Source organism: Aulonocara stuartgranti (genome assembly GCF_965226115.1).
Source record: "Aulonocara stuartgranti genome assembly, chromosome: 15".
Classification (NCBI taxonomy): Eukaryota; Metazoa; Chordata; class Actinopteri; order Cichliformes; family Cichlidae; genus Aulonocara; species Aulonocara stuartgranti.
In genome coordinates, this window is record NC_138951.1 from 14,112,670 (window position 1) to 14,140,060 (window position 27,391).

A 27,391-nucleotide genomic window follows, 5' to 3' on the forward strand; every position below is an offset into this window, starting at 1 on the left:
CCGGAACGCGATTGGTGGACTTTGACGTGACGTGATTTACGCAGGCAAACATGGCGGCATTAGAGCAGTGAATGCTTGTTGCCTTGTGAAATTTACGAGGTAAATATTATCTGCAGCTAAGATTTTGTTGCGTGGAACCCAAATAGGCGTCACTTTGATGCGATTAACTTTTCCCAGCGGCTTTGGCGAATCGTAATGTCGTTAATGCTCAAAAAAGTGTTAAAACCGTTTCAAACGAGTGGCTAGTTCTGAGTTGAAGACCACGTTGAGCTAATTTTCAATGTGTTTCAATGGCTGTGCTTCTTTTCTACTGCTCAGGTTCAATATAAATGCTGCCATCAGCAATGACATGTTGAGACACTGAACAGTTTGGGGTTCTAGTCTCACGTCATCAGAAATGGCAAACGTCCAAACGCCACACGAGAAGGTGGTCAAATCCCATGTGGAGCAGAATCCTCCACAAACCTCCCAGACGTCTAAAAGCAGCTACTGCATTTTGTGTCGCAGCTGGTATTTGAGGCATGTAAGTGGCTCTTAATTCACCGAAGCATCTGGATTCTCAGTAGAGATGAATAACCTGCAGTTTCTTTATAGATAATTTGTAATCTTGATAATATGTCTCTAACTACAGGAAGCACACGAGCATATGCACAGCATGCTGCATCACAGAGAGCTGGAGTCAGTGTTGGGCAAGTGAGTACTGTGTCTAATTTGAGAAATGTGTGTTTATCACTGCTGATGACAAACAGTCAGTCAGACATACAGTGCAGTGCAAGAGTCTTGAACCACCTCTCTTTTCTTTATACGCTGCCTCGGAGAAGCCAAAACCTTTTGCAGTTTTTCAAGTAGCCTTGAACAATATTGAAAATGACAAAGTTTCACTGACATATAACCGTATTTTTAATTCTGACAGTATATGTTGTACCCTTTCTTGAACAGAGATTCCTTTCATGACTGTCAGGCATGCAAAGCTTCCTCCATGGGTTTAAATGAGTATGCCCAGCACATCTCGACCGTTCAGCACAAAGCCAAGTTGAAGAGCTTGATGTCCAAAAATGTGAAGCCCCTGTCTCTGTTTAAGACTCTCAGCACAGAGTCTATAACCCAGATCAAGGAGAGAAACAAGGCACTGAAAAGAGAGAAGTAAGTTTTTCACCTGTTTTTAATAAAACGATTGGAATCTCTCCATGTTATAATATGTTGTTGATGGAAACGACTGCCTTTTTTTTTTTCTCCCGCCGTAGGAAGAAAGTAACAAAAAAAAAGAAAAAGAAACTGAAGCAGGTGGCTGGTCAGAGGCGTGCTCATTTGTCAAAGGGAACCACCAAAACAAAGACTGGTGCATCCAAAGTGGAAAAGCATAGACAGTCAAAACAGGTGCAGCTGGAGCAAAGGCAGAATGATGAGCACAAAGGCAGGAGCAATGGTGTCGTCCAGAACAAGGAGAACAAAGTATCCAGTAAGCAAAGACCTCCTCACAATGCAGAATCAAGCCTTCATTGTCAAAGCAGGAGACTGGCTCCTATGTCTGGAGAGCCCGAAGGTCGAAGCTGGCATAACGCTTCTGTCAACAATCAGCCCTGCCGAGTCAAACTTGTGACCTCCCAAATGGAAAGATTCGTCGAGACTCAAGGGGGTGCCACCGACCTCTGGCACCAGATGGCAGGACCTTCTGTGAGCCAGTACAACTATCGCAGCAGGAAGTATAATGGTGCAACAAACACAGTCTTCACCAGCGACCAGCTCCCTGATAATGGAGCCATCATCTTTGATCGGAGCCAAGCTGCGACTACAGGGCAGGAAAGTGTACGCCGCTCAGCTCAACCTGCACCGGCCAACAGCGCAGCTCCTATACGAGAAGTTGATGTCACTGCCATGCTGAAGCAAATCAGAAGAGCGCTGGGTGTGAGGGAGCCATGCAGAGCAGACCGAGAAGCCCGGAGACAGAAGAGTGAGGCCGGCGTCCAGGTGGCTGATCCCGTGACTTCACAACAAAGCAGAACTGAGGCAGAGCAGCCAGCAGGCACCTCCGCTCTGACTGAAAAAGCTCAGGACCATGAAAAGAGCTCAGGAGGTGCAGACAGACTGCCAAACAACGGGAATAATGCATCTCAGGTGGCCACCAACGGCCTGACTTCACCTAAAAGATGTACTGAAAAGACTGCTTCATCTGAGCCGGACTCAAACAAACCTAAGGTTCGAATTGCTCACAAAGCAGGCCAAGCTCATGGGGAGAAGGAGGCTGGATGTAAATCAACTACAAACACGTTGCTTAGCTTTTCGGGGGCCAGGAGTAATCAGAACTGGACAGCGGGGCATGAGGAGGTGAAAAGGAAGGCAAAAGGCACGCAGAGGTGAGGAAATCGCCATCCAATAAGGTGTTTCGTTGTATTTGTGCTTTCCCAGTTTGGAGTTGATATTTCTTTATGCTATTTGTTGTCACTGTTTAAACTTTCAGGTTTGGAATTGAGTTGTCGAATCGTCCGACTCACCAAGGCAGCTCAGTGCGTCCGCAGGACTTTGACATGCCGCTGTCCGAAGGCTTCCACTGGGAGTCGTTTCCAGACTCTGTTTCGGTGCCACACTCGACTGCACCCCCTCCATTCCGAGACACTGCTGATACTGAGCGTGACACAGGGACACAGTCAGACTCTCAGGTTCAGGAAGCTTCAGGGCAGCCGGCTGCAGCTCAGGATCCTGGCAGCAGCCAGACAGCTGCACAAATACAGATGAAAGTGGAGCCAAACTTTGAGGATTTTAATTCAGATTTAAGGGGCAGCACTAGTGCCAGCAAGAGGAAACACACCACGGTGACGGTGATTAGTACTGCATGCTGTGACGCATTTCCGAAACATCCAGTTTGCAGATGCATTTCAGTGGTGGAATTGATATGTTTTTGCAGGTTGACGGTCATTCTGACAAGGAGCCAAGTGGGAAAAAGAAGAAAACAAAGTCAAACAAAGGTGATTCTGATGATTAGTAAGATTTTTTTTAGGTAACAAACCTTTTTATATGCAATGAAATATAAGAAACTGGAACAAACATTGTCACATTTGACCTCTGACCTCTCCGTCAAGGCCAATTGATTAAGCTTAAGGTCAAAGTGACAATCATGCTATATTTAAAACGATGTTTCTTGCTGCCATGGTTTGTATTGACATTATATTGGGAATGATATATGGGGATTCTAAATATCACGTTAACCTTCTACCTCAATCTGCTTTCAAACGTTCATAAACTGTCTTTTATCCTTAAAACTATGCTTAAATTCTGAGGCAGCTTAAGATAATGTAGCAGTTTTTTGAGGGGGGGGGGGGGTCAAACATTCGTCAGTCATTCCCACTTTTTTTTCCCTCCACTTGCAGATCAGGAACAAATGGACCAGCTGTTGGCGGTGTCACTGCGTGAGGAAGAGTTGAGCCACTCATTGCAGAATTTGGACAAGTCTCTGGTCCAGGCCCGTAATGCCCTGCAAACTGCGTATGCAGAAGTCCAGAGACTTTTGCTACTGAGACAGCAGGTAATGAAGAAATGTCCAATAAATAAATGTTTGACCTCAAAGGAGCCATTCATAAGTTTGGGTCTTTCTGCTGTTTTAGTTCACTTCTGAGGTCAACAGCCTAAGAGCCAAGCGCATTGAGATCCTGCAGGGAATGCAAGGTACGGTAGATGTACACTAGCAGTGAAAACTTGAACTCAGAATGGTTCCGTGGGCAACAAATGCCTTTCTCTCGTCTTTCTTAATCTCTTCCAGAAGGGTACTCAGGAACATCGTCATCAGCGGGAGCTGCCAGTGTTCGATCTCCCTCCATTCCTCCTTCGAGCCTGTTACCTGGCTCCTCAACAACTCAGCAATCGGCTTCCACAGCTCCAGCATTATCCATCACCCCACCTCTTCCAGCTCCGCTCGTTTTAACAGTGAAGCAAGAAATGTGCCATCGGTCCACAGTTGGACAAGCCAGCCACTTGTCCACAGCAGTGCCCAGTAAAACCGATGCTGCTCAGGTCCCTCTGAACCAACCCGTATCTTTGTTTCCCTCCCTGCTGCTCCCACAAACACACTTAGCAGCTCCCTTAACTGCTGCTGCTGCCATCTCTGCCAATCAGTCCAACGCAGAGTGCTCCACATCTGCAAATATACTTCTTTCTCTTGAATCATCTGCCAGGCAGCAGCAGCAGCAGCAAGAAACAAGAGTGGGATTACAGGACTGTGCAATGACAAAGATGGTGGCCAAAGAACCAGAGCCAGCCAGTGGTAATCCCGAAAGAGAAAAACGGCAACCTGTGGCAGATGACAAGGGGAACGAGAGCGACGATTCTGTTGAAATGATCGATCGCTCCAACATGGAGGTCATAGCCGTCGATGAATCGGACTGTGAGGACTCATTTGGAAAAGATTTAAAGGTTCCGGCGCAGCCACAGGAGCCGCTTCACTCTGTGAATGCTGAGTTCAGCTCTGCAAGCACACAAACGTCTCAACAAAGTCAGGACAACAGGTGAGGTTCACGCTTTGGATCGTTTCAGGGTTCCAATCCTGAACTTTACAGGAAAACTGATCCATTTCTCTCATCCCTTCAGTGAAATTAAGCCATCAGCTTTGGAAGGGAAAGATGCCAACACGCCTGCAGGTGAGTAATCTCTGCTGTTTGTCAGCAATGATAAAACATACTGCCTTTTTTGAGCTAAAATGTACCATGAAAATTTCAAATATGTATTATTATTTTTTTAGATTCTTAAAAAAAAGAAAGAAATAAACCTAGTCGCTGTTATTTCAGCATCCGTTGATGATGAGGAGCCATCCTTGGGAGAGTTTCTAAATCACAGCGGCCCCGTGAACAGCCTTCAAGTCCACAATGGCGTCCTGTACACGTGCTCGGGGGACAACACGGCTCGGGCCTACAGTCTAGTGGTATGTTCTTGGCACTTCAAAATTTTGTCCAGTTTTATCTCTAGTGCATTTTTTTTCAATTTGAGTCTCTGAACTGGACTTCTCAAGTATCTTTGTGGCATTGGTGCAGTTTTTAATGAAATGAGCTGACAGTTAACCACGAGCAGGGGTTAAAGTGGGATTTGGCATTGATACACGCTGGGTGTAGAATTACTAACGGTACCAGCTGAATTCAGTAAGATGTAAGCAGATATTATGTAAGATATTTGTCTAATTTCCAGTTCCTATTTGCTAAAATTTCACTTGCAGTTCCCACCTGTGAAACTGTGCAGAAACCTTGCAGACATGCTCCTCTTTAGTAGGCAGCTATAAGCTTAACTACAGCAACCTCAGCTTTACGTGTGCACCATGAATGCATCACAGGGGTGAGACAGGGTGTGTTCAAGGTGTAAATGAGCCGTGGGACGTTATTTTCTTATCACTGAAGTATCTCCAGGCCATCACCAGAAGCAACGCCGGGCTGCAGCGTGTGAACTCATATCAATATGCACTAGCCTGACTGCCAGATTTAGTTGCTCATTAGCTGAATGCCGTCTTTCCAAACCTTTCTGGTCCACTTTAGCCCTGACTATGGACAGCATAGCAGATTGTAAATGGGAATAAGAGGTTGCTGGCAGTTGATTGGAGAAATTGGTCGTAAACTTGCAGTTGTGCCATTTAATGTGGTGGTTTCAGGTCCAAGCCACACCTTTCTTTGGAAGGTAAATGTGCTCTGTTTCTGATCTGCATTGCACTTTTACAAGTTTTACTGCCACTCTGTGGTTAGTTAGCCAGTGTTTGCAGACAAGCATTTTTCATGCAAATGGATGGAAACTGAGGGCCATCTGCTAGCGACCAAATCGATCACAATGAGGTTTTTGGTACAGCACCCTCTTTGAGAGGGATTTTAATCAGACAAAAGCGACTGAATGTCACTGTTTTGTCTTTAAAGAAATGTATGTCTCTTTCCTCTATTATTAACATCTATATTTTGTCTTATGTATCCAGACCAAGGAGTGCTTAACAATATTTGACGGTCACACAAATAAAATCAACTGTCTACTGGTGTCATCCATCTCAAATATGCCGACACGCCTCTACACAGGATCCAGCGATCAAACTATCCGCTGTTACAGCATAAAGGTATATAATGTCTTGATAGGACTTAATGTGGTTGGTGTTGGACGTGTTTTTGGAAGTAATAAAGTGCTGCTGTCACAAAGTTGCCCACTGGCTGGATTTTAGTGTGAAACTCAGTCAGAATGTGTTTGTTGAAGTAAACGTGTGTTTTGTTGAGCATTTATTGATTTTGTCTTATAATCGACTGTTTTCTGCAGTCTAAGAAGTGTCTGGAGCAGCTTGCCCTTCCTGACAGAGTGCTGTATTTGCACATAGCCTGGAATATTCTGTATGCTGGGACTGCCAGCGGATCAGTTGCTAGCTATGATGTAAAGGTCAGTGAAATTGGATAATTACTGTACATGCCATAGTGTTCATTTAAAAAAAAAAAAAAATATATATATCCCTTCTCTTCTTTCCAACAACTTTGATCTTTTTAGACTCTGAAACAGCTGGATGTGTTCGAGTGCCACGGCCCACGAGGCGTGAGCTGCCTGGGCACAGCTCAGGAGGGCGCTCGCCGGCTGCTTCTGGTCGGATCGTATGACAGCACTATCAGCGTGCGCGATGCCAAGAGCGGCTTGCTGCTGCGGTCACTGGAAGGTCACACCAAGACTGTACTTTGTATGAAGGTGGGGAAATTCTACATCCTTTAACAGTCTGTTTTGCTGAAAACGGTTATTAAAGTTTTCATAATCAACATCAAGTCTGTGTTGACATCAGAGTCAACATTCAGCATGTGGTAAAACTTGATAGTCATAAAATGACAGCAGTGAAAATGTTTTGTTTTCTGTATGTGTGGGAGGAAATGGTTGGCTGGTGTTTGGTTTATGACCTGCAGGCAGCACTTCTTGCATCTTGTTGACTTTGGTTGTTGTTGTTTTCAGGTAGTGAATGACCTGGTTTTCAGTGGTTCCAGTGACACATCTGTACATGCCCACAACATCCATGTAAGTGACTTGACTTACTTAAAAAAGATCAATGAAATTATGCTAGCGAGAATTTTCAGAGTTATTAGTGTTATTTAAAAAAAGTTGAATTCTGTTTTAATGTTTTGTTTTAGTTTTTTAGTTTGGGTGTTTTTAGTCATAAAATATTGATGTTTTATCACATGAAAGATGCAGACACCAAATCATTTCTGCTAGCATGAGTTGTTTTTTTTGTTTTGTTTTTTAAGCCTGGTTAGCAGTCAACCATAAACGGCTCATTTTTGTCCGGCAGCCGCGTAAAAACTCAAGTTTGAAAATGCAATAACTCAAGAACAAGCTGGTGAAGGATTTTGAAATAAACACAATTGGTGCATCTACTAAACATCTCAAAAGAATTTGAATCTCAGGGAGCTCGACCTCAAGATCAAGGTCAGAGGTATATTTTTTTTAAACGTGAACAGAATAAATCGAGAAAGATGTCACTGAAGATTTTTGAACTGCTACCGTAGAGGCACTACTAAAAGTGTCTGACAACTTCTAATCCTGATAACCTTGATCTCAAGGTCAGAGGCCAACTTTTGTGAAAATCACTGAGGATTTTTGGATTTATAACATAGGTGCTTCTACTAAGAAGCTGAGGGCTATTACTGTTGGCTGCCGGTATTTTTAGTGTAACTTTAGTAATGTGTGCGAGCCTTGTGCTTTTGGTAAGTGATGTGTGTTTTTTATCGTTTAGTTTTGTTGCCATGTTTTCCTGTCTGCAGACGGGCGAGTTGGTTCGCATCTACAAGGGTCACGGTCATGCTGTCACATCAATTGTCATCTTGGGGAAAGTGATGGTAACAGCCTGTTTGGATAAACTGGTTCGAGTTTATGAGCTACAGGTATTATGACTCTATTTTCTTCCAAAGTAGAACAGAAAAGAACGCAACAAATGATTAGGTTACAATTTTTTTCCTTTTGTAAATGACTGTTGCAAATCCATTTAGACTTTAAATGCTGTGCGGCTTTGGTTGATGCTACATATTTGTCCCTGTGCATGTAACTACACAATTTGAGGAACTTTGATTTTTCTTTTTTCACCTTTTTGAGTATTTAAAAAAAAATAATTTTTTATAAAAACCTTTGTAATCTGTTTTTAGTTACAGTTATCTGTTGTCGTGTGTGTGTGTGTGTGTTTTACTTTGTGTTTAGTCTCATGACCGGCTGCAGGTATATGGCGGTCACAGTGACATGGTGATGTGCATGGCTGTACATAAAAGTGTGGTAAGTGCAATTAAAGCTGGTCCAGCTGTATTTTTTTTTTTTTTTGCTTTTTAAATATAAACTTGCTTGGCAGCGGTTCATACAGGAAAGGGATGAATAAACACTGCTGACTTGTTTCTCTGTGGTCGATTGCTCCACACGCAGATCTACACAGGCTGTTACGATGGCAGCGTTCAAGCTGTAAAGCTCAACTTGATGAAAAACTACCGCTGCTGGGTAAGAACCTGATGTTATAAACTGGAACAGTGACTCCTCCATGTTCACACAGTGCCTTTTTCTTGAAGATTTTTTGTTGTATTTGCTCTCTTTCCAGTGGCAGAATTGCTCTCTGATCTTTGGCATGCAGGATCACTTGCTACAGCACCTTACTAAAGATCACAGCAACCAAAATCTGCAGACGGTCAAGTGTCGCTGGAGAGGCTGCGACACTTTTTTTGCCACGCAGCATTCAGTCAGACAGGTAGTGAACAGTTTGTTAGCGTACCTCATTAGCTAGGCTATGTGTTTTCTTCTTGTGGTTCATTCAGAGAGACCAGTTTGTCAGCTTTGTTTGCATTTTGCCGCAGGAGCTTTCTGAACACATGCAGACTCACGTGGAGAACGACAGTAACGTGCAGCCCTGATGGGAATGGTGGTAAAGTGATGCAGCAAGCCAGGGTGGAGTCTCACACGCTCTCACGTTTTTGTTTCCAGCTTGTCATTTTGGTGGTATTCTGAGATTTCAAAGTCATCAAACTGCAAGTAAAATTCAGAAATTCTCTGAGATTAAAGTTAGAAAATTGAGAGAAATACACGACACAGATTGTGTTTCAGTGAGAATGAGCATTGGGTGATAGCTTGAGCTGGAAAACATGAGCTTCTAAATCATCTAAATCACTCTGTTGCTTTCTCCTGTAAACACACAGTGCTAAAAATCACTAGTGTGCTACTGATGGTTATAAAATAAAGCATAATGCGATAACTCATGCATGAACCTGATCAGCATATCTATGCAGAGTTAAGCCACTTGCTTTGTTTCTTCCTCTCATAAATGTGTCAATTAATCTCAGGCGATTTGTATTTTCTCACCGCTTTGTGAGTTAATAATAATATTCGGCTTTTTTCCTCTTAAAATATTCTGCATTTTTCTCCTATATTTACCACTTTAATCCCACAAAATTGAACTTCTTTTCCTTGGACGTTTATAACTGGTATTTTCTTGAAGTGCCACTAATCCATTAGATCATTTCATACTTTGTAATTTGGATTTATTTGTTAATGAAAATTGTTTCCTGCTTTTTTTTTTTTTTTTTTTCTTCCTGTGAAGACGTCGAGTTGTCATGAATATCATTCATTTGTATGTGAAGCTAATAAACATGCAGCAAATTGAGAAACGTGTCAGAATAACTGTGAAGTAGACTGTACGGTGAACTCCACCAGCTGATGATGTTATGGAAGCTCGTGAAAAAAAAAAGTTTGCTCTCCATAAATCAACATTTCAAGTTGTATATCTTGAAATTTCAACTTACTCAGAAGCACCTTAAAATTTTGGGGTATTTAGTAAGCCAAAATTTTGAGATGCGCAACTCAAAGTTTCAACTTTGTCTGGCGATTTTTAAAAACTTATTTATATTTTTCCAGTGGCAGAATTGAGATTCCGTATGATACCCATGAGTTTTCTAGGAGACTCCTCGACTCCCCAGACAGACGGGAGAGATCAAAAATGATGCAGCAGAAGCAGAGATACTGTATTTCTTTGACACATAGCTGAACCGCCATGATTTTATTCATGTAAAGCCTCAATTCTCCTGCTTATTATTCCTTTATTTTGTTAGCTGACTTTTGGTCATTTTCACATTTCTGACTGTAACTCTTGGAAATGTTCTGTTTCCCTGTTTAACTTTGTTCTACATCACATATTTGAAACCAGGCTGTCCAAAGACTCTCCAGCAATCTTGTATAATAAAAGTCACGCCTTAATTTTAGTACAGTATGTATTTTATTTTGTTTAATACCTACTGTATGTGTACATCAATAAAATTACAACAAATAATCACAGTGTTTGCTTCCACTTTAAAATAAAAGCATTGATAGCCACATATTCTTTACGACTTAACAACAAAGGGAAATTCTGCATCTGTGCGTGTCTGTTTTCATTTCACATTAACATCTGGTGTAACCTGGTTATCAGAGCTCAGAAAACCTACTTCTTATCTGTTTTAATATTTAAAAGATTACAGGAATAAACCTGACCATTAAATCTGAATCTAGAGGAAATTGGAGCAATGACGAGCTACGTCGTGGTGAAGTTTATTCCAATCTCACGTGATGAGTCGCCAACTGACATGGACATGATCTATGAGTACATCGTCAGCTGAAGCCACTGTAAAGAGAATAAAAGAATTATTGTCATTTACTGTAGCACAGCAAAAGCCACATTGATGATACCATTTCTGTGTTTTGGTTTTTACTGTGTGACTCAAGTCAGCAAAAAAGATATTAGAAACACCCTTCAGGGAAATGTAGTTTTCACTCTGTACATGGTACACTTCTCGATTTCTGTAGTTCCAGGCTTTTCCCCCCTCATTTTATTCCTACTTTAAGTTTTATTCTTTACAAGGTCACAAATGACCTAAATAGGACCAGATTAAGTTATGGAACGAGGCACAGAACGGCAAAAATAAGAGTGTCTTACCTCCAGCACGTTGAGCTTGATTATTCCATCTCCATCTTTGTCAAAGGCACTGAATGCTCCTATAAGAGACAACAGATTATGGAGCTGGGTAACTTTTCAACCACTCAGAGCTTTAAAAATACATTAATTCATTCTGTAAGATAATTAGATTCAGTAAAGTAAATTTAATATCACTATATCATCATAACAATGTCTTAAATCTGTCAAATAGGCTAATAATCAGTCCTATGCAAGTGTTTTTGGCACCAGATGTGTGTGGTCTGTACTTACTGAACATGCCTTCTAGCCTCACAAAGCAGCAGATGTAACTATCAAAATCAATGTTCAGGCGTTCATCTGCATAGCGCATGGCTATGATGTCATACAGTTGTTTGTTGAGTTGAAACCCTGATATGGAGATAAAAAATATATATTTAAATATGTAAATTACATCATTCTCACATTAAACTGGAACGCACAGGCAAGGAGTGCATTGGCAAAATATGTTAATTCTAAAAAGAAATAATAACTATTGTGCTACAAATGAAAAATCTGTTTTTTCTGCTCACCTGCATCATTAACAGCATTCCTCATCTCGAAACTACTGATAGACCAGGTTTTATCTTTGTCGTAACATTTGAAGATGAGCTGCAGACCCAAAGTCGGACAATCAGATAAAAACATATCAAGCATGAGCAGACATCAGCTGTGGTTAAAGCTATCCTACCTGCCAGTCCTTGATCTTTTTCCACAAGTGTTTGAACTCCTGCAGATTCAGCTTTCCTGTCCCATCAGTCTGAGCACAAAAGCATCAGTCATGGAAACACCTGCTACGTACTGTTCAACCCAACTGTTTTACTTTGACTTTCCAGAATAAAGTATTTACATAAGGTGCAATGTTCTGTTCTGTTACTGGGAAACTGGGCAAACAGTAGAGTTATGTGCACGCAATCCTCTAATTGAAATCAGTTGAAAGGATACGTCCATTAAGGCGATCATACTCCGACACGTCTCGAGGCTGAAACCTTCTGACTTTATGTTATTATCTGTGGAAAAGCACAGCTCAGTGTGAATGCCGAGCACGCTGGCGGCAGCTGTAATCGCAATCTTTTCTGCATACTCACGTTTGGAAAGCACGTTTTTTAAGATCGTTTTGAGTTCATTGGCACAGATCTGCATGTCCTGAGGGAGCGATGATTTGTTTCATATTAGCCGATGAGAGTCTTTATAGTGTTGTCCTCAAACTAACTGTGCAATACTCACACCACCAGCAATCTGTTGGTAAATAGCCCTGAACTGCTTTTCCTCGTCGGTTTCCTCAGGTTGGAGAAGTTTCCGCTGAAGGAGAGAGGAAAGAAATTATTTACAAAGACAGGTTCACAAAAAGAAACTGCGAAGACTTAGAAACGTGAAGGAAAGAAACACTGATGAACTTTGCTGTGCAGCAGTAACTAAAGATTAGAAATAAGGTTTCAAAGTTCGAATGCTTCTAACTCAAAGAGTCCAACACCTGTAGTTGTGGAAGAAGAAAGTTTTCACAGGAATCTGTGCAGTCCCATGAAAAACTAAAGCATGGCTGATTCAGTCACTTGTAGAACTGCACAATAACCTGAAGTAATCATTTTCTGTATGACTTTATGAGTCTTTACAATGTTGGGTCAGTTCATTGGGGACATTTGTGCACAGGACCTCGATTCTTTTCTTTTTCAGTCATTCTGTTGTAGATTTGTTGTTGCACGACCCAGTTTCAGCTTTCGGCAGCTGTTGACGGATGGCCTCACATTTGGATCTAGAATACTTTGGTATACACAGGAGTTTATGGTTGACTTAATGACAGCAAGGTGTCCAGGTCCTGTGGCTGCCAAACAAGCCCACATCATCACCCCTCCCTCAGCATGCTTGGCAGTTGGTATGAGGTTTTTGTGTTGATATGTTGTGTTTGGTTTTCACTAAACGTGATGTCGTGCACCTTCACTTTGGTCTCGTCTGTCTAAAGGACACTCTTCCAGAAGTCTTGTGGTTTATTCAGATTCAACTTTCTGAGCCAAAGCTCTGCTGCCATGTTTGTTTTAGAGAATAGAGGCTTCTTCCTGACAACTCTTCCAGTTCAGTTTCTCTGAGCATTACCTTGGGGTGAACTTGGTGATACATCCACTCCTGGGAAGATTGTTGCATCGTATTGACACACAACAGAATTTTTCTCATCAGTAAACAGTCAAAACCTCTGATTTAAAGAGGTGCTCCCACTTTCTGATGATCAATTAATCAAGTGCATTTGATTACAAGCACCTAAAAGCACTAACAGTATACGTCGTTTCTGAGAGGACTGCAAAGAAAACTTTTTTACACGAGTTATGGATATAAGTTTTAAAACTTAAGTTTATATAGACATATAAGCGATCAAAGTGGCACCTTTGAGGAATTCCCCCTTTCATCAATTCATGACCCAATGCATGCGTCCAAATCAACAAAGACTGGTTTCACCAGAAGATTAAAGTACTGGAACGGCCCAGCCAGAGCCCAGACCGGACTCCACTACTGAGTCTGTGTTTGGCTTTGTGGGGAAATAATTGTGGATAATCTTCTTCCTGCCAGACAACGATTTTTCCTGATGTTCGAAGCAACAAAGTTGGGTCATTTTCAAAAGGTTTTCACTTGAAGATTTCACTTTAATTTCATACAGAACGCTGTACACTCAGTCAGTCTCTATTTGGTACTACTGTGCAGTATCATGTAGTCCAATACATCTTCTCTATCATAGGATGCATGTATAGCACTCATAATAATCAGTTGCTGCTGACATTGTTGTAAAAGTGTAAATCAAATTTCATATAAATTAATAAAGTCATATTTAAAGGTAGTGTTACACTAAAATATATCGACAGAGTGTTTTGCTTTGTTCTTGTTGTTCTTGTGAGCAAGTCACAAAGTTATTTAATTACCATACTAACTGGTCTTTATAGGCATTATAAAGGGAAAGCAGGTGTATATATATATATAAGGTGTAACATTAGAAAGGGGTTTTCATGGCTTTTATCAGTCTATTTAATCATTAAATGATTGGATGTGTTTCTCTATGATACCAGAGGAGAGCAGCATATGGGAAAAACAAGACTGCGGACAGCTAACATTAGAGTGTCTCTACAGGAAAACAGGTGCAGCTGAGTTACTTGAGCTCTACTGGCTTCAGACTCAGTTGTTTTATTCCCAGTCATGTTATCTGATCCAGTAAAGATTGCATTTTGGAGTCATCAGTCACCAGGAAAATATGACAGACATGAGCTGTTTGCTATGTGACAGAAGACTCGCCACACCAAGGACATTTACCTTTGGTTTCTTCTTCTTCTCCCCCCGAATCGTGTCGTGCTCGATTTCTTTGCTGGCCAGTGCTCTATCTGACACAAATACAATAGGCTGACATGTAGAAAAGACAAAAAGAATTTAAAAAAAGAGTCAGCTTGCAGTAATCCCACTGGTCATAAACTCTACATTTAATATTGTGTCGGCAAACGCTTCTAATAGCTGACACGTGTTGGAAAGGAGCAGTGAAGAAAGAGCTCAGCAAAAAAGCAGCCTAACAATCCAACTGCTACAGACATTCATTACCTTTTCTTTCTGTTTCTTTTCTTGCTGGTGACCAATAAGACAAGGAGAGACAAAAAGATGAAATGAGATGAAATGGAGGAGGAAACACTTGGAAGTTCAAGTCTATTAGTTGGTCTGAGTACAGAACATATGCATCAGAACAAGCTAGGGAAAGTTCAAGAGTAAAGTTAATGAATATGTAAGACACAAAGCTGGGCTTTGAAATCAAATTCTAACCGACATTGCAGTGATCTGTAGGACATGCTGATCTGAAAGGCATATTAATGCAGACTTTAAACAGGTCATATTAGTGTCATATTCAGCCAGATATATGTATGTATGAATAAGAGGGTGGGCGGGGCCCTGCCACTTTTTGTTGGAGCAGCCAATTAGGAGCGAGTGAGGTTAAGTGGAAGGGAGCTTGTTTCATACAGTGGATTAACTGAAGGGGGTGCACCTAGGATACATGAGGGTTATTTTGAACCAAATATATGCAAAGCTACTTAAGTTGAGTCCAAGAATACGGAGTTGTATGTGAGCATAGTGTTAAAGTTGAATGTGGCATCTAATGACTGTCTGCTGCACTCCATGGAAAGATGAATGTAGTATTTTCATCCTTCTTGAAGCGGGATTTTCCCCCCAATATTCTTTATCTTTTCTACTTTTCATCTCTAGTGTTTTGGTGTAAGGAACTGAACCTGCATATTTGTATGTATGGATTAACAACCCCGTCTTTGTGTCCTTCATCAGAGTCCTTCAGTTATATTAAAACTCCCATAAAAAGGAAAAGAGGTGATCTCCATTTCCATTTTGTACAAAAGAAACAATTAAAGAAGATATAGTATGGTTTACACTTCCCCAAACAGTCAATACACTGTCACAGCTGAGAAAGTCCAGTATCTTCATTAACTGAGTGCAAGTATGATGAGGGAGTTGAGTGCTACAGTAAGGATGTGATGCAACCCCAACTAGCAAATTTGGCACTGTATAAATAAATAAACAAAATTGAATAGATGTTTCTGAAATACACTCACCAGCCACTTTATTAGGTACACCCATTCAACTGTTTGTTAACACAAATCAGCCAGTCATCGTGTACATTTCTTCAACAGCAGCAGAAGAACAGGAAACCGAGGCTACAGTTTGCATAAGCTCACCAAAATTGGACAACAGGAGATTGGAAAAAATTTTGGGTGGTCTGAGTCTCAATTATGGATGGTTGGGTCAGAATTTGGTGTAACCAACATGTAGGCACAGATCCATCATGCCTTGTATCAACAATTCAGCCTGCTGGTGGTGGAATAATGGTGCGGGCACCTTTTGGTCTCCTTAGTACCAAAAACATTTAACTGCCAGAGCCTACCTGAGTATTGTTGGTGACCATGTCTATTACTTTCTGACCACAGTGTATCCATCTTCTGATGGCTGTTTCCAGCACAGTAACATGCCATGTCACAAAACAGGGGCAGTTATAGCTCAGTAGGTAGAGTGGTGGCCCCATGATCGGAAGGTCGGGGGTTCGACTCCACTGAACGGTTACCCCGAGGTACCCCTGAGCAAGGTACCGTCCCTACACACTGCTCCCCAGGCGCTGCCTTATTACATTATTAAACTCAGATAATCTCAAACTCGTTTCTTGAACATGACAATAAGTTCACTGCACTCAAATAGCCTCCACGGTCCCATGATCTCAATCCAATAGAGTACCTTTGGGATGTGGTGGAACGGGAGAGTCCTATCACGTGTGCAGCTGACAAATCTGCAGAGCAAAAAGGGTACAACCTAGTACTATGAAGGTATACCTAATGAAATGACCGGTGAGTGTGTGTGATTAAAACACAGGTTTCTAAACAGGAAAGATAAACCAGCCTTTCAGTTTACAGTCCACTGCAATAAAAGCAAGAACATATTTTAACCCCACTGCTTCTAACATTACGCTGCAAACCTGCGTTTGATCTGATCCAATCGTAGTCTCTGCCTCCCTGTGGAGAAAAGCAAACATACCTCAGCAATGCTGCCTTTCTACATCTTGTAATTTTAAAAGCAATTTGGCTCTCAAGAAAAACACGATAGTAACCCTTACTCTGATGTGCTCTGCTTCTCAGAGAAGACCCTGAGGATGAACTCTCCTTCTTCGTGGGGTTTAAAGATTGTGGGGATGATGACGTACTCACCGGGAGGCAGACAGAAACGCTCCGTTACCTCCCGCAGGTTAATGTAACTCTTGCATTTTGCCTTGGAGGCTGTGTAGAGGAAGAAGTCCTTCTGCAGATGTTGATTCTGCCCACACATCTGTGAACAGGGTTGTAGAAATGGTGACTTGTTAATGATAGCAATAAGAAATATTATAATGTATTGTAACTTTTCTTTCCCCCCTTTTTATACAAGTGAAACCTCTCTTGGGGATACAAGCAAATAAAGTGAAAGATGCAAGATCATTATACCTCCTTCGGCACCTGCAGAGACACAAAAGAAGTTAAATATCAGGTTAACTTCTCAAATCCTGGACACGTGTGTACTTTCTGAAGAAAAAATGAGGTGTGATCACTACCTCGTAGATGGAAAAGCCTATGGTGAGAAATTTGGCCCCTTGATGGCGCTGCATCCTTCGACCTTTCTGCATCAGTGCCACGACAACAGTGCAGGCCACCTGCTCGTCATCCGGGTCATCGTCCTCCTCATACAGCTGCAGACGATACTGAGGGTTTGTCCAAAACGTGTCTGTAAAATACACAAAGTAAATATGCAGCACAGATTCATATAAACACGAATTATGTAAGTGAGAGGTTTTACAATATTGTCTTTTAAAAGTATGAAAGCTGATCCAAAAAGAACAAAGCCTACCTGGGAAGTTCCTACAGCCACCAGCAGAGCTTCCTCTCACCCAGCGACCCTCGTGGACCGACACTGTCCAGGTGTTTCTTTCATCCCCCTGCAGCGTGTCGGGGGTCAGGTTGCACATCTCCAGCTTGCTGAAATTCTTCTTGAAATCAGCAAAGGACATCCTGAAGTGAAACACAAAAGAAGTAAAAATAAAAAAGGTGCTTGCTGAGTAAATACAGTCACTAGGTTCATCATTCCCTCACAATGCAATGCAAACAAATGGTTCTCAAGTAGGAAAATGTTAAGTAAACAGTGGCAGAACAACTCCAAAGAGTTTTACAGATATTTGAGTACAGTTAAATACATTTAGCATTCACCTAGGTTTTATTGGCTTTTGAAATTTGACTGTAGTATTATACTGTAAAAAGTTAGAATTTGTATCTCTTTGCAGGTTCATTTTGTAGTGAACAAAACTGCTTGGTGGATGGGTTTTGCTATTTATAGGTTTTTATCAGTAGTGGGGCAACAAAGAGGCCATGCACGGTGGCAGTTGAAAAGTCATTCTATGTACACTGATATCTCAAAGTCACCATAAGGTGTTTGACGCTAAGCTGTGATTTGAGCTGAACACTAACAGTGATGGTAGCTATATTATACTGTAGTAGGAACTTCTCACAAAACTGTGGATGAAAGATTTCAAAAAAAAAAAAAGTTAAGTCATTATAGACAAAAAGGTGTGTGGGAAGGTGTTTCACTCACCAGAACTCACTTGCCTCTATGGTCTGTTTTTTCAGGTTTTCTCTGTCTGCAGCGGAAATTGTCGACCACTCCTTTGAACTGTGGAAAGATCAAATTTCCTAAATACAAACTAAGCAAATAGGAGACACTATTTTTTTAATTATGCTGGCAAGTGGTGAGACCTCCACTACCACCATGTCTTACTTAAGGGTGATATGCTGCGTTATTTAAGAGTAAAAATATACAAACTTTGCACTCCAGGGTCCTTTCCAGAGCACAAAACCCCAGGGATTGCGCAAACGAATCAGGCGAATTCTTGTGTCCTTTGAAACCTCATCACACTTGCAAAGAAGCAGGAAAAAAAAATAACCAAAAAAATGCCTTGTCCACCAGACGATGTGCATTTACATGGATGTCTCACTCTACCTCCTCCAGGCTTATGATGGAATAGGCATGACCCCTGACCAGCCCCTGCTCAGTCCGACTCTCCAATTCACTCTCTGAAGAAACCTGACAGACAAAGCATACATCATATGTTTTATTATTAGACTCCATAGTAGCTTTGACTGATTCACAGTTCAAAATAATCCTTGTTTATCCTATACTTGGTATTGTTGTGGACACTCAGTTTATTCCCTGTCCGAAATAAGTCATTTTAACTCTAAGCCATTTTAAGCCAATAACAGCAAAACAGCAGGTGGGTGGGGCTGCGTGCCTGAGAGTTACATATGACAGATATCTGCTCTCTTTGACAGAGCTGAGGGGAGGGAAAAAAATGTAGAAAACTTTGTGTGAAATCTGTGCATTTTACTTGCTAACACTTAAAATGAAGTGAAAGAAACATGACAAAGAGTGATGCTTTAACCTCAAACACATACATCTATGGAGCAGCCCATCAGTGAGCCTCTCTCCAGTGCATTCTTCATGATCTTGTAGAGCTCTGTGGGATCATCAGACAATTCAAAGTACTCGGTAACTCCACCTGTGAAATCCTCCATGGCTTCCAAAGTGTTCCCTCCTTTCAGTGCCTCATAAGACCCGTGCAACCTGAGAGAGAGGTCGATCATTCTGGTCAGTGTGCTGACATGTGTGTTCTCCGGGGCTGATACTTTTCACACAGCTGGCTGTCAATTCGGGAAATATGAGGACGCTCGAGGTGTGTCACAAATCAGTGTGAGAGTACACTGCAAAAGTACATACGGCTCAGTAACACAGTTCATAATTGGTTGCTAAATCGCAGTTTAAGACTGAGATTTGTTGTTCAGACTAAAACTTTTATTGAAAAACCTCAATTTGCGTTAAAAACACCTGAAACAGTTCAATGGCAGACTTTTTTTCAATAAGAAGAAACAAGAACTGTCGTTCGGTGTATGGACTGGAAATCTGAACCACGCTGAACAGCAACGCATGTCAGATGACGGTGTGCATGACTGCTTGACTGCATGGGACATTAATAGGCTCTGCTTACTTGGCATAAGCTTTTTCCAAAAGAGCGCTCCAGAACTCGTTCTTTCTGAAAGACTTTGTGAAAACCAGCTGGTTGTTGCAGGTGGGAATGCGGTCGTCCACGACGACATCAATCCACTCGCCATAACGCCAGAACTGAGTGTGGAAACGACAGAGAAAATCATTGATGACATGGCAAAGTATTTTTACCATACAAGGAAAATAGCTCGCCATCCACAACATGATTGATTTATTTATCAATTTTAAGTAAGGCGAAACAACTGATAACTTTTCATGTGACATGTGAAAAACATCTTTTAAACTTTTATCATCAGCTCAAAATGTGTTCTATGCCCTGGACTACTGCAATTCATTGTTTTCAGGAGGTCCAAAAATCTCCCTGAAAAGCTTTCAGTTAATCCAAAATGCTCCAGACTGAGTACTGACATATAACTGACATATAGGGACTATAAAGAGAGCACATTTCTCCTATATTGGCTTCCCTTCATTGGCTCCCTTTTAAATCCAGAATTGAATTCAAAATCCTGCTCCTCACATACAAGGTCTTAAATTAACAGGCCCCAGCTTATCTTAATGACCTTTTAGCACCATATCACCCCATTAGAGCACTTTGCACTTGTTGTTCATAGAGTTTTCAGGCCCCTCTTCTATGGAGTCAGCTTCCAGTTTGTATTCGGGAGACAGACACTATCTCTATTTTAAGATTAAGCTTAAGACTTTCCAACAATTGCATATAGTTAGGGCTGGATCAGGTGACCCTGAATCCTCTCTTAGTTATGCTGCAATTGGTGTAGGCTGCTGGGGGACTCCCATGATGCATTAAGTTTTTTCTTTTCAGTCACCTTTCTCACTCACTATGTGTTAACAGACCTCTCTGCATTAAATCATACTTGTGATTAATCTCTGTCTCTCTTCCACAGCTTGTCTTTTATCCTGTTTTCCTTCTCTCACCCCAACTGGTCACGGTAGATGGCCCCGCCCCTCCCTGAGCCTGTTTCTGACCGAGGTTTCTTCCTGTTAAAAGGGAGTTTTTCCTTCCCACTGTTGCCAAAGTGCTTGCTCATAGGGCGTCATATGATTGTTGGGTTTTTCTCTGTATGTGTTATTATAGGGTCTACCTTACGATATAAAGTGCCTTGAGGCGACTGTTGTTGTGATAAAATTGAATTGAACTGAATAAACATGAAGCAAAAATTCTGTCTGAAAAAAGGCATCAACATTTTTCATTTGACAGAAATATCTGTATATCCTTCATCATATCATGTTTCACATTAATAGATACTATAGTATAATTCCATGTTGAGATATTTGGACTTTTTAAAAAAAGGTTTTATTGTCATCTACTCAAATGTGATTTTGAGTTACGTCTTTAAAATTTTATAACACTTTATAACACTGTGTTTATTCAAATATGTTTTTGAGGCAAACATTAAACGTTTTACCCCATTGTATTCATTTTAAAGACTGAGCTATGAGTGAACATATTCACAATCAGGTTATTAACACTAAATACACTCAACAAAACCAAACCAAGGCGCATTTTTACACTTTATCCAAGAACATAAAAATGTATTTATAAAAAATTACTCTCCCACTGACCAAACGATCATAGTAAAAAACTAATATATCGAAATCTGAAATACTCTTTGACATATGTTTTACTTGGTTTTCCTTTTACTATAAATTTGACACACATAAAATGGTTTTCTGTTAACAGCACGATGCCCAAAATGTCACATTTCAACCTGGAAGTGGAAGATGCCGGCGTAGTTTTCGGTGAAGCTCTGGTCCGGGGGAATAACTCTGTACAGCAGCTTCTCGTTCAGCGTGAGACAGGCGATGGCAGCCAGCAGCCAGCAGTCACCTGTCGACAACAGATTGATGAGCTGTGATTTCATCCAAACAAATTACTTCACAGGGTAACAGAGTTGTCACACACCAAATTGCTGCAAGTGTCAGAATTCGAACTCGAACTCAGGCTCGAGGTCAGTAATTGTTCAGCATGCTCACTTGCCCCATAACCAATATAAAATCAGATGCAGATGAAACTGACACTTACACTGCTCGACTTAATGCTTTCAGGCTCTGGTAGCTGTTTTGTTTGATGTCATCCCTTTTATAAAAATTAGTTAGAGGCAGGGCTTTTGATAGTAAACTATTTGCACTGCCAATTTAGAATCACTAATTAACCTATTAATTAAAACCATGCATGTTTTTGGACTGAGTACCCGGAAAGAATCCGCACAAACATGAGGAAAACATGCAAACTCCACACAGAAAGGCCCCAGCTGGAGCTTCTTGCTATGAGGCGACAGTGCTAACTTAACATACAGGCTTAAAAAAACCACTGTAATGTCTTTTCAAAAGAGTGAAATGTGGGTAAAATCACTTTTTTGAAAGCGCAGACAGTTCAGATGTTACCTAATTCTCCCTGACAGATGTCTGTTCTGTTGGCTCCATCTATGATGAACTGGGGGTTTTCACAAATTTCCTGGAAGACAAAAAACGTCAGGAAGGGAATTTTTAAAAAAAATATGTTATGAAATCTCAGTCGTTTCACATTATGAAAGTAATGATGTACTTTTTCATTTAACCAAAGGATGTTCTCCATGACATAATGCATTTGTTATGTGTCAGCAGATGACGAAAATGACTAAAAGGCAGAATAATTGTTCTTTCCGTGGAGAATCGGTATAGAATCTCAATTGTTATATTTTCTTCATCCAGGAAGTGAAACTCTTGAGATTAAAAATCTCTTTTGCAACACTTCCTGCGTCCTGACAGACAGTTACCCCGTGAGAAACCTGAGCACCAAGAGAAAACCCAGGACTTTCTTTCTTTGCGCCACTTTTCCTTTGGTATCAAACTGCATGGAAAAAGTTGGCTTTGTATATAAAACCAGAAACTTTGGTTCCAAGTTATTTGTACAGATTAAGCTCCTGATTATAATGTAACGGATACCAGACAAAGGTTCTGTACGGCTGTTTGTGTTCATACAACTTTAATATCTGCTTTCAAACATCAGATTTATGTTTATTCAGTAATTTGTATCACAAAATTATTTTTTGACATCAAATTATTTTGATCCCAGAGTTTTGTTATGTATGTTTAAATATACGATATATTTTATACATGTATAAATCTGTAATGATTTTCAAACCTGTTATTTAAAAGCTTAGGGAGAGGGTGGCAAAAGCTTGGAAAAATAAGTGATACTAAAAAGAAACAGCTGGGGAAACATTTTGCAATTAAATAGTTTATTTGGCAACAGGTTAGTAATATGACTGGTTTAAAAATAACTTCTTAGAGGCAAAGTTTCTCCAGAGTAAAGGGCAAAGCTTCACCAATCTGCAAAGAAAACTGAATTCACGAATTGTGGCACAATTTTAGAATAATACTCCAAAATGTAAAATTGTGACAACTTGGAATATTTCATCATTTAAAGTGAATAATATCATCACAAGGTTCAGAAACTCTGGAGAACTCTGTGTATCAGAAAGGCTGAAAATCAGTATTGGATGGTCATAATCTTTGGGAACTGAGGCAGCACTGCACGATTCTGGCATGGGAATCACTTCCAAAAATCTTTGAATGTGGACACAGTTCATTCTGCAATCCGCAAATGCTTTGTGATGCAAAGAAGAAGCCATGTATGAACATGATCACATCTAGAAATCTCATTTAAAAACGACTGAAACAAACTGAAAAACTGTTCATCTCTGAATCTACGATCGTCTCTGAACTCAGCCTGTGCATCTGAAAAGGCACTATCAGTGCTGAAAGGCATATACGGGTTTTAGAGTGACATGTGCTCCTAACGTCTATTCAGAGAGAGCCTTACTTATTCCAGAAACACAATGGTAAACCACATATTGTGTCTATTAAAAAGCACAGCTTCGTAAAAGAAAAGTCCCTGTGCTGAACCTTTTCAGAATTGGGTTTGTAAATATCCGTCTCCTCAACTCTTCTCTCCTCGTGTAATTTCCTCACCTCTTTTGGGACGGATTAAGGTCTTTAGTTGAGGAGTTTCAAAGATTTGAAGCTTGTGAAATGATAAAGGGGATTTGTCCATCCTGACATGCTGCCCTGGTTTGCTTTCTGTTTTTACCAAACTTCTCATGGTTAGATTTCAGATTACCGCTTCCCCAACACTCAATTTATTTGCAATATAAAATATATAAAATATAAAAGCTTATATTTCTGTTGATGGAAAACTAAAATCTGGATTTACAACTGAAAGCAAGTGATGTAATGCCTTCTGCCAGGTCAGGTTTTGGAACCATGAGACGCCCTCTGCATTCACTTCATATTTACATGAAAGCTCCTGTTAGAGGCCCTCTGGTATAAAAGACCTCACCTCATAACTCCTGATTACAAATGTATTTGTAAAACAAGGCGTTGTTGTCCAGACTGTCTACTATAATGAATATTCACACACATATACATACATGATTTCAGCATTTGACTTAAGTATGAATTATGCTGTGGGTCATACATCTCCATTGTATAATACAGCCTGTGACTAAGGCCGTAATTCCCCTGAATTAAAATGGAAAATGTATTTTATTTGAAATTACAAAATATTTAGATTTGGTACACAGAATATAATGTAAGCAATTTTTAGTAGTGTGCAATTTCATAGTAATTTTGAAGAAAAACAAACTATTTTTCCCCATTTTACATCATAAAATATAAAAATGCAGTTTCATGTTCCTGATTTAAAGCACCCTCCACAGCTGACCCCTGTGTGGCATTCAAGTATCACTGATCTCAGCTGAGTGTCTCACGCTTCATTGGTGAAACTTGAAGCAGCAATCAGCCTTCGTGTTAGTGTTATACTGAATTTACAAAGCAGGCATTTAAGAATGAGATTAGCGAATAATGTTGGGTTGAAAATTATTTTCTTATGATTTAATGAAAATGTAAAAAATATATCATACCATCATGCTGAAAGGAATAGACAGAGCCATATGTATGCTGTTCATACAGGTCAGTGATGATGCAATACATATATGTATTTATTTATTTCTATTTAACACCTTTTATAATCTTGCACCCGGGTTTTTAAACAACTTTTTATCCTAACTTTTGATTTTCTTTTCATTTTTATCATACTTCCGTCAATTTTGTGTAATGGAATCGAATGCCTTTGTACAACACTAAAAAGCGTTGAATAGGAAAAAAAATGTAATACTTCCACTTTGTTGTGGTTTTAACTCCACTTCCTTTATCTGATATCCTATATTACACTACAGATTTCAATTTTTTTCTTCTTTTTGTTCGCTCATCCAGCCAAAGGATCGATGAGCTGATGTCATGGCGAGGCATCAACTGTCCACAAATCTGTCCGCCCACAATTGACAAGAACTAGGTGTGTCACGAAGTGTAACAGTTTAAAGCTCTTAAATCCATGACACATACCACAATGTGGTTTTTTGTGCATATTTCCAGCCTGTACATGCTATGCAGGGTAAGAAATATGGACACTGTAGCTCATAAAGCATTTATATTATGACGGAAACATTAAATATGCTAAAGCAAAAACAGCTGATTAGCAAGGCGTCCAGTTGAATCCACTGATTTATTTACTATGTAAAGATCCAGGTGGTCAGCTTACATTTGTGAGCTAATATTTGGAATAATTCAAAAAGAGCATTTTACATTCTGGCATTGATTCATAAGTTTTGTGTAACAGGCAGGACTTTTCTCATCGCTGCTTCTGCCTCTTGGTGTTAATGTCTTTCTCAGTGTGTTTGCATGTAACGCGAACATGTCTGAATACCTTTTGCCAAATGCCACTTTAACGACTGCCAATCTGACTCATTTATCGCCAAAGGCAAACGCCCTGGAAAAGTATCAAACCCTTTTGGGAGTGTGCATCATAAAAATATGAACCCCCGAGGTCAATGCTGAGTTGCTAGTTTGAATCCCAGCACCAGCTGAGTGCGACCCTCTGCGTGAGAGTCACAGCTGTCTGTGATTGTAGAAGGTGATAACCGAGCGCAATGCGTGAGCCACCATGCAACCGTCTGAACCTGACACTCCAGCCATGTGGTGTGGAGGAAGTGATAAGGTACACAGATTTAAGAGAAGCACCTATGTAAACATGTAAGAGACTCATTCGCATTATGTGCAACTTGGCCCAAACGACACGATCCCTGAAGACTGGCACTCACCGACGGACGTTTCCATTCAATCTTCATTGAAGGTTTCCTACTGTAGAAAAGTGAGGAGTCATCTGCAGGGAACAGAGGGTCTTCAAACATAACATTCTTCTCCACATATTTGTCTCGCAGCTCCAGAAAGGTCTTAAGACGCTTGGCATCTTTGACAGCTTCATTCCTGCTGAGAATTGCTGAGTAGATGGAGTTTGACCCTGCATTTGGGTACTCAGCTTTGGTATCCAGCTGGAGAGATGTCTCAGTTTCATAAAGCACTTTCACCTTTGTTTCTTCAACGAGAAGCACTTTGCCGTCTTGTTTCTCATCTCCCATCTTGTTAGTGAACTCCTTGGCCTTTCCTCGGCTCTCTCAAGTGCAAAACGGGAACTCTGTTGCACAAGAAGCTTCGAAATAGCCCCAAAAACGTTCTTGTAACCTCCCTGATTCCAGTGCTCACTTTTAGTTCCTTTATTTAATAAAAAGTGCTGTCATGGGTCATGGGCAGCCACCAGTCTTGCTCTCACACCAGCACTCACTGTTGTGTCCCTGGAGCTCATTGAACCTAATTATAGACCTTTTAAAAGAGGGGCGGGGGCTTCTCAGAGGGAAACTCTGACCCTGTCCTAACATTTCCAAGTCACAGTGAGAGGTTAAAAAGGGTGGTCCATATTCTAAAAGAGCTTAATCAATTTTTTTTTAACTTTTGACAAGAAAATCTGCAATGTGGGTCAAGATGAGACTAGAAAATAAGCTGCTACTATAGTCCTCATGCCACTTCCTAAAAAATATTAATTGAATTGTTGGTTAGTCCTTTTTATAATGTACAGCTTGATAATTACTACTTTCATACAACAGTCAAAGATACACTCACTGGCCAATTTGTTAGGTACGCCTTGCAAGTACCTGGTTGGACCCTCTTTTGCCATCAGAGCTGCATTAATTCTTCATGGCATAGATGAGACATGGTGCTGGAAACATTCCTCAGAGACTTTAGTCCATATTTACATGATAACATCACACAGTTGCAATGTGAGGAGAGATGTGAATCTCCTCTTCCACCACATCCCAAAGGTGCTATATTGCATTGAGATCTGGTGACTGTGGAGGCTATTATAGTGCAGTGAACTTATTGTCATGTTCAAGAAAACAGTTTGAGATCATTTGAGCTTTGTGACATGATGAGTTATCCTCCCGGAAGTAGCCAGGTAGATGGGAACACTGTCATCATAAAGGGGGGGACGTGGTCAGTAACAATACTAAGGTAGGCTGTGGTGTTGAAATGATGCTCAGTGGGTGCTACATTGTTTTTCCAGTCTTCTATTGTCCAATTTTGGTGAACGTGAACAAATCTGATCTGCTTCAACGTTGTATGTTTTGTGTTCTTCAATGATGTTCTTCTCTATATCTTGGATGCAGTGACTGGTTATTTGTGGTTATCTGACACCTCAAAGCGCTCTGGGAATACTCTTTCTGACCTCTGACATCAATGAGGCATTTTTACCCAAAAAACGTTGCTCACTGGATATTTTCTCTTTTCCAGACCATTCTTTGTAAACGACAGCGATGACACCAACAACCAGGCCACAATCAGAGTCACTTAAATCATTTCCCATTCTGATGCTGAGTTTGAACTTCAGCAGGTCATTGTCAGCATGGTAAATCAGTTAGTTACACAGGTGTACCTAACAAAGTGGCCAGTGAGTGTAATTAAATTTACATACAT

The 27,391-nt window shown here is 40.6% G+C and overlaps 2 protein-coding genes across 5 annotated transcripts; one reads left to right on the plus strand and one right to left on the minus strand.

Moving 5' to 3' along the window:
- Positions 1-10,317, plus strand: znf106b (zinc finger protein 106b). The gene is made up of 21 exons (XM_082506947.1): positions 1-99; positions 319-523; positions 632-693; positions 940-1,143; positions 1,245-2,354; positions 2,459-2,816; positions 2,903-2,963; positions 3,366-3,520; positions 3,600-3,660; positions 3,755-4,496; positions 4,579-4,628; positions 4,776-4,909; positions 5,936-6,070; positions 6,265-6,381; positions 6,487-6,678; positions 6,934-6,996; positions 7,740-7,859; positions 8,170-8,241; positions 8,386-8,457; positions 8,555-8,701; positions 8,808-10,317. The coding sequence occupies exons 2-21, from the start codon at positions 398-400 to the stop codon at positions 8,862-8,864; spliced, it is 4,038 nt and encodes a 1,345-aa protein (XP_082363073.1). The 5' UTR covers positions 1-99; positions 319-397; the 3' UTR covers positions 8,865-10,317.
- capn3b (calpain 3b) lies at positions 9,467-26,201 on the minus strand. 4 transcript variants are annotated; one of them, XM_082506950.1, is made up of 23 exons: positions 25,684-26,201; positions 21,929-21,998; positions 21,253-21,371; positions 19,509-19,642; positions 18,919-19,087; positions 18,467-18,550; positions 18,290-18,381; positions 18,062-18,139; positions 17,324-17,484; positions 17,031-17,200; positions 16,924-16,935; positions 16,563-16,771; positions 16,425-16,461; positions 14,501-14,524; positions 14,222-14,308; positions 12,158-12,232; positions 12,019-12,076; positions 11,876-11,940; positions 11,622-11,690; positions 11,464-11,542; positions 11,186-11,302; positions 10,916-10,974; positions 9,467-10,603 (listed from the first exon to the last, which is right to left on the minus strand). In XM_082506950.1, the coding sequence occupies exons 1-23, from the start codon at positions 25,999-26,001 to the stop codon at positions 10,577-10,579; spliced, it is 2,313 nt and encodes a 770-aa protein (XP_082363076.1). In that variant the 5' UTR covers positions 26,002-26,201; the 3' UTR covers positions 9,467-10,576. The 4 variants fall into 4 exon arrangements, with proteins under 4 accessions (XP_082363076.1, XP_082363077.1, XP_082363074.1 ...); XM_082506951.1 differs by lacking the exon at positions 14,501-14,524; XM_082506948.1 differs by having other exon boundaries at positions 11,876-12,076.
- Between the last annotated feature and the right edge of the window lie 1,190 nt (positions 26,202-27,391).

Coding starts and splice junctions, on each gene's coding strand:
- znf106b (XM_082506947.1), top strand. CDS start 398: ATGGCAAACGTCCAAACGCCACACGAGAAGGTGGTCAAATCCCATGTG. Junction 524..631: donor GCAGCTGGTATTTGAGGCAT/GTAAGTGGCTCT, acceptor CTCTAACTACAG/GAAGCACACGAGCATATGCA. Junction 3,521..3,599: donor TTTTGCTACTGAGACAGCAG/GTAATGAAGAAA, acceptor CTGCTGTTTTAG/TTCACTTCTGAGGTCAACAG.
- capn3b (XM_082506948.1), bottom strand. CDS start 26,001: ATGGGAGATGAGAAACAAGACGGCAAAGTGCTTCTCGTTGAAGAAACA. Junction 21,999..25,683: donor TTGAATGGAAACGTCCGTCG/GTGAGTGCCAGT, acceptor TTTGTCTTCCAG/GAAATTTGTGAAAACCCCCA. Junction 17,201..17,323: donor TGGCTGTAGGAACTTCCCAG/GTAGGCTTTGTT, acceptor TGTATTTTACAG/ACACGTTTTGGACAAACCCT.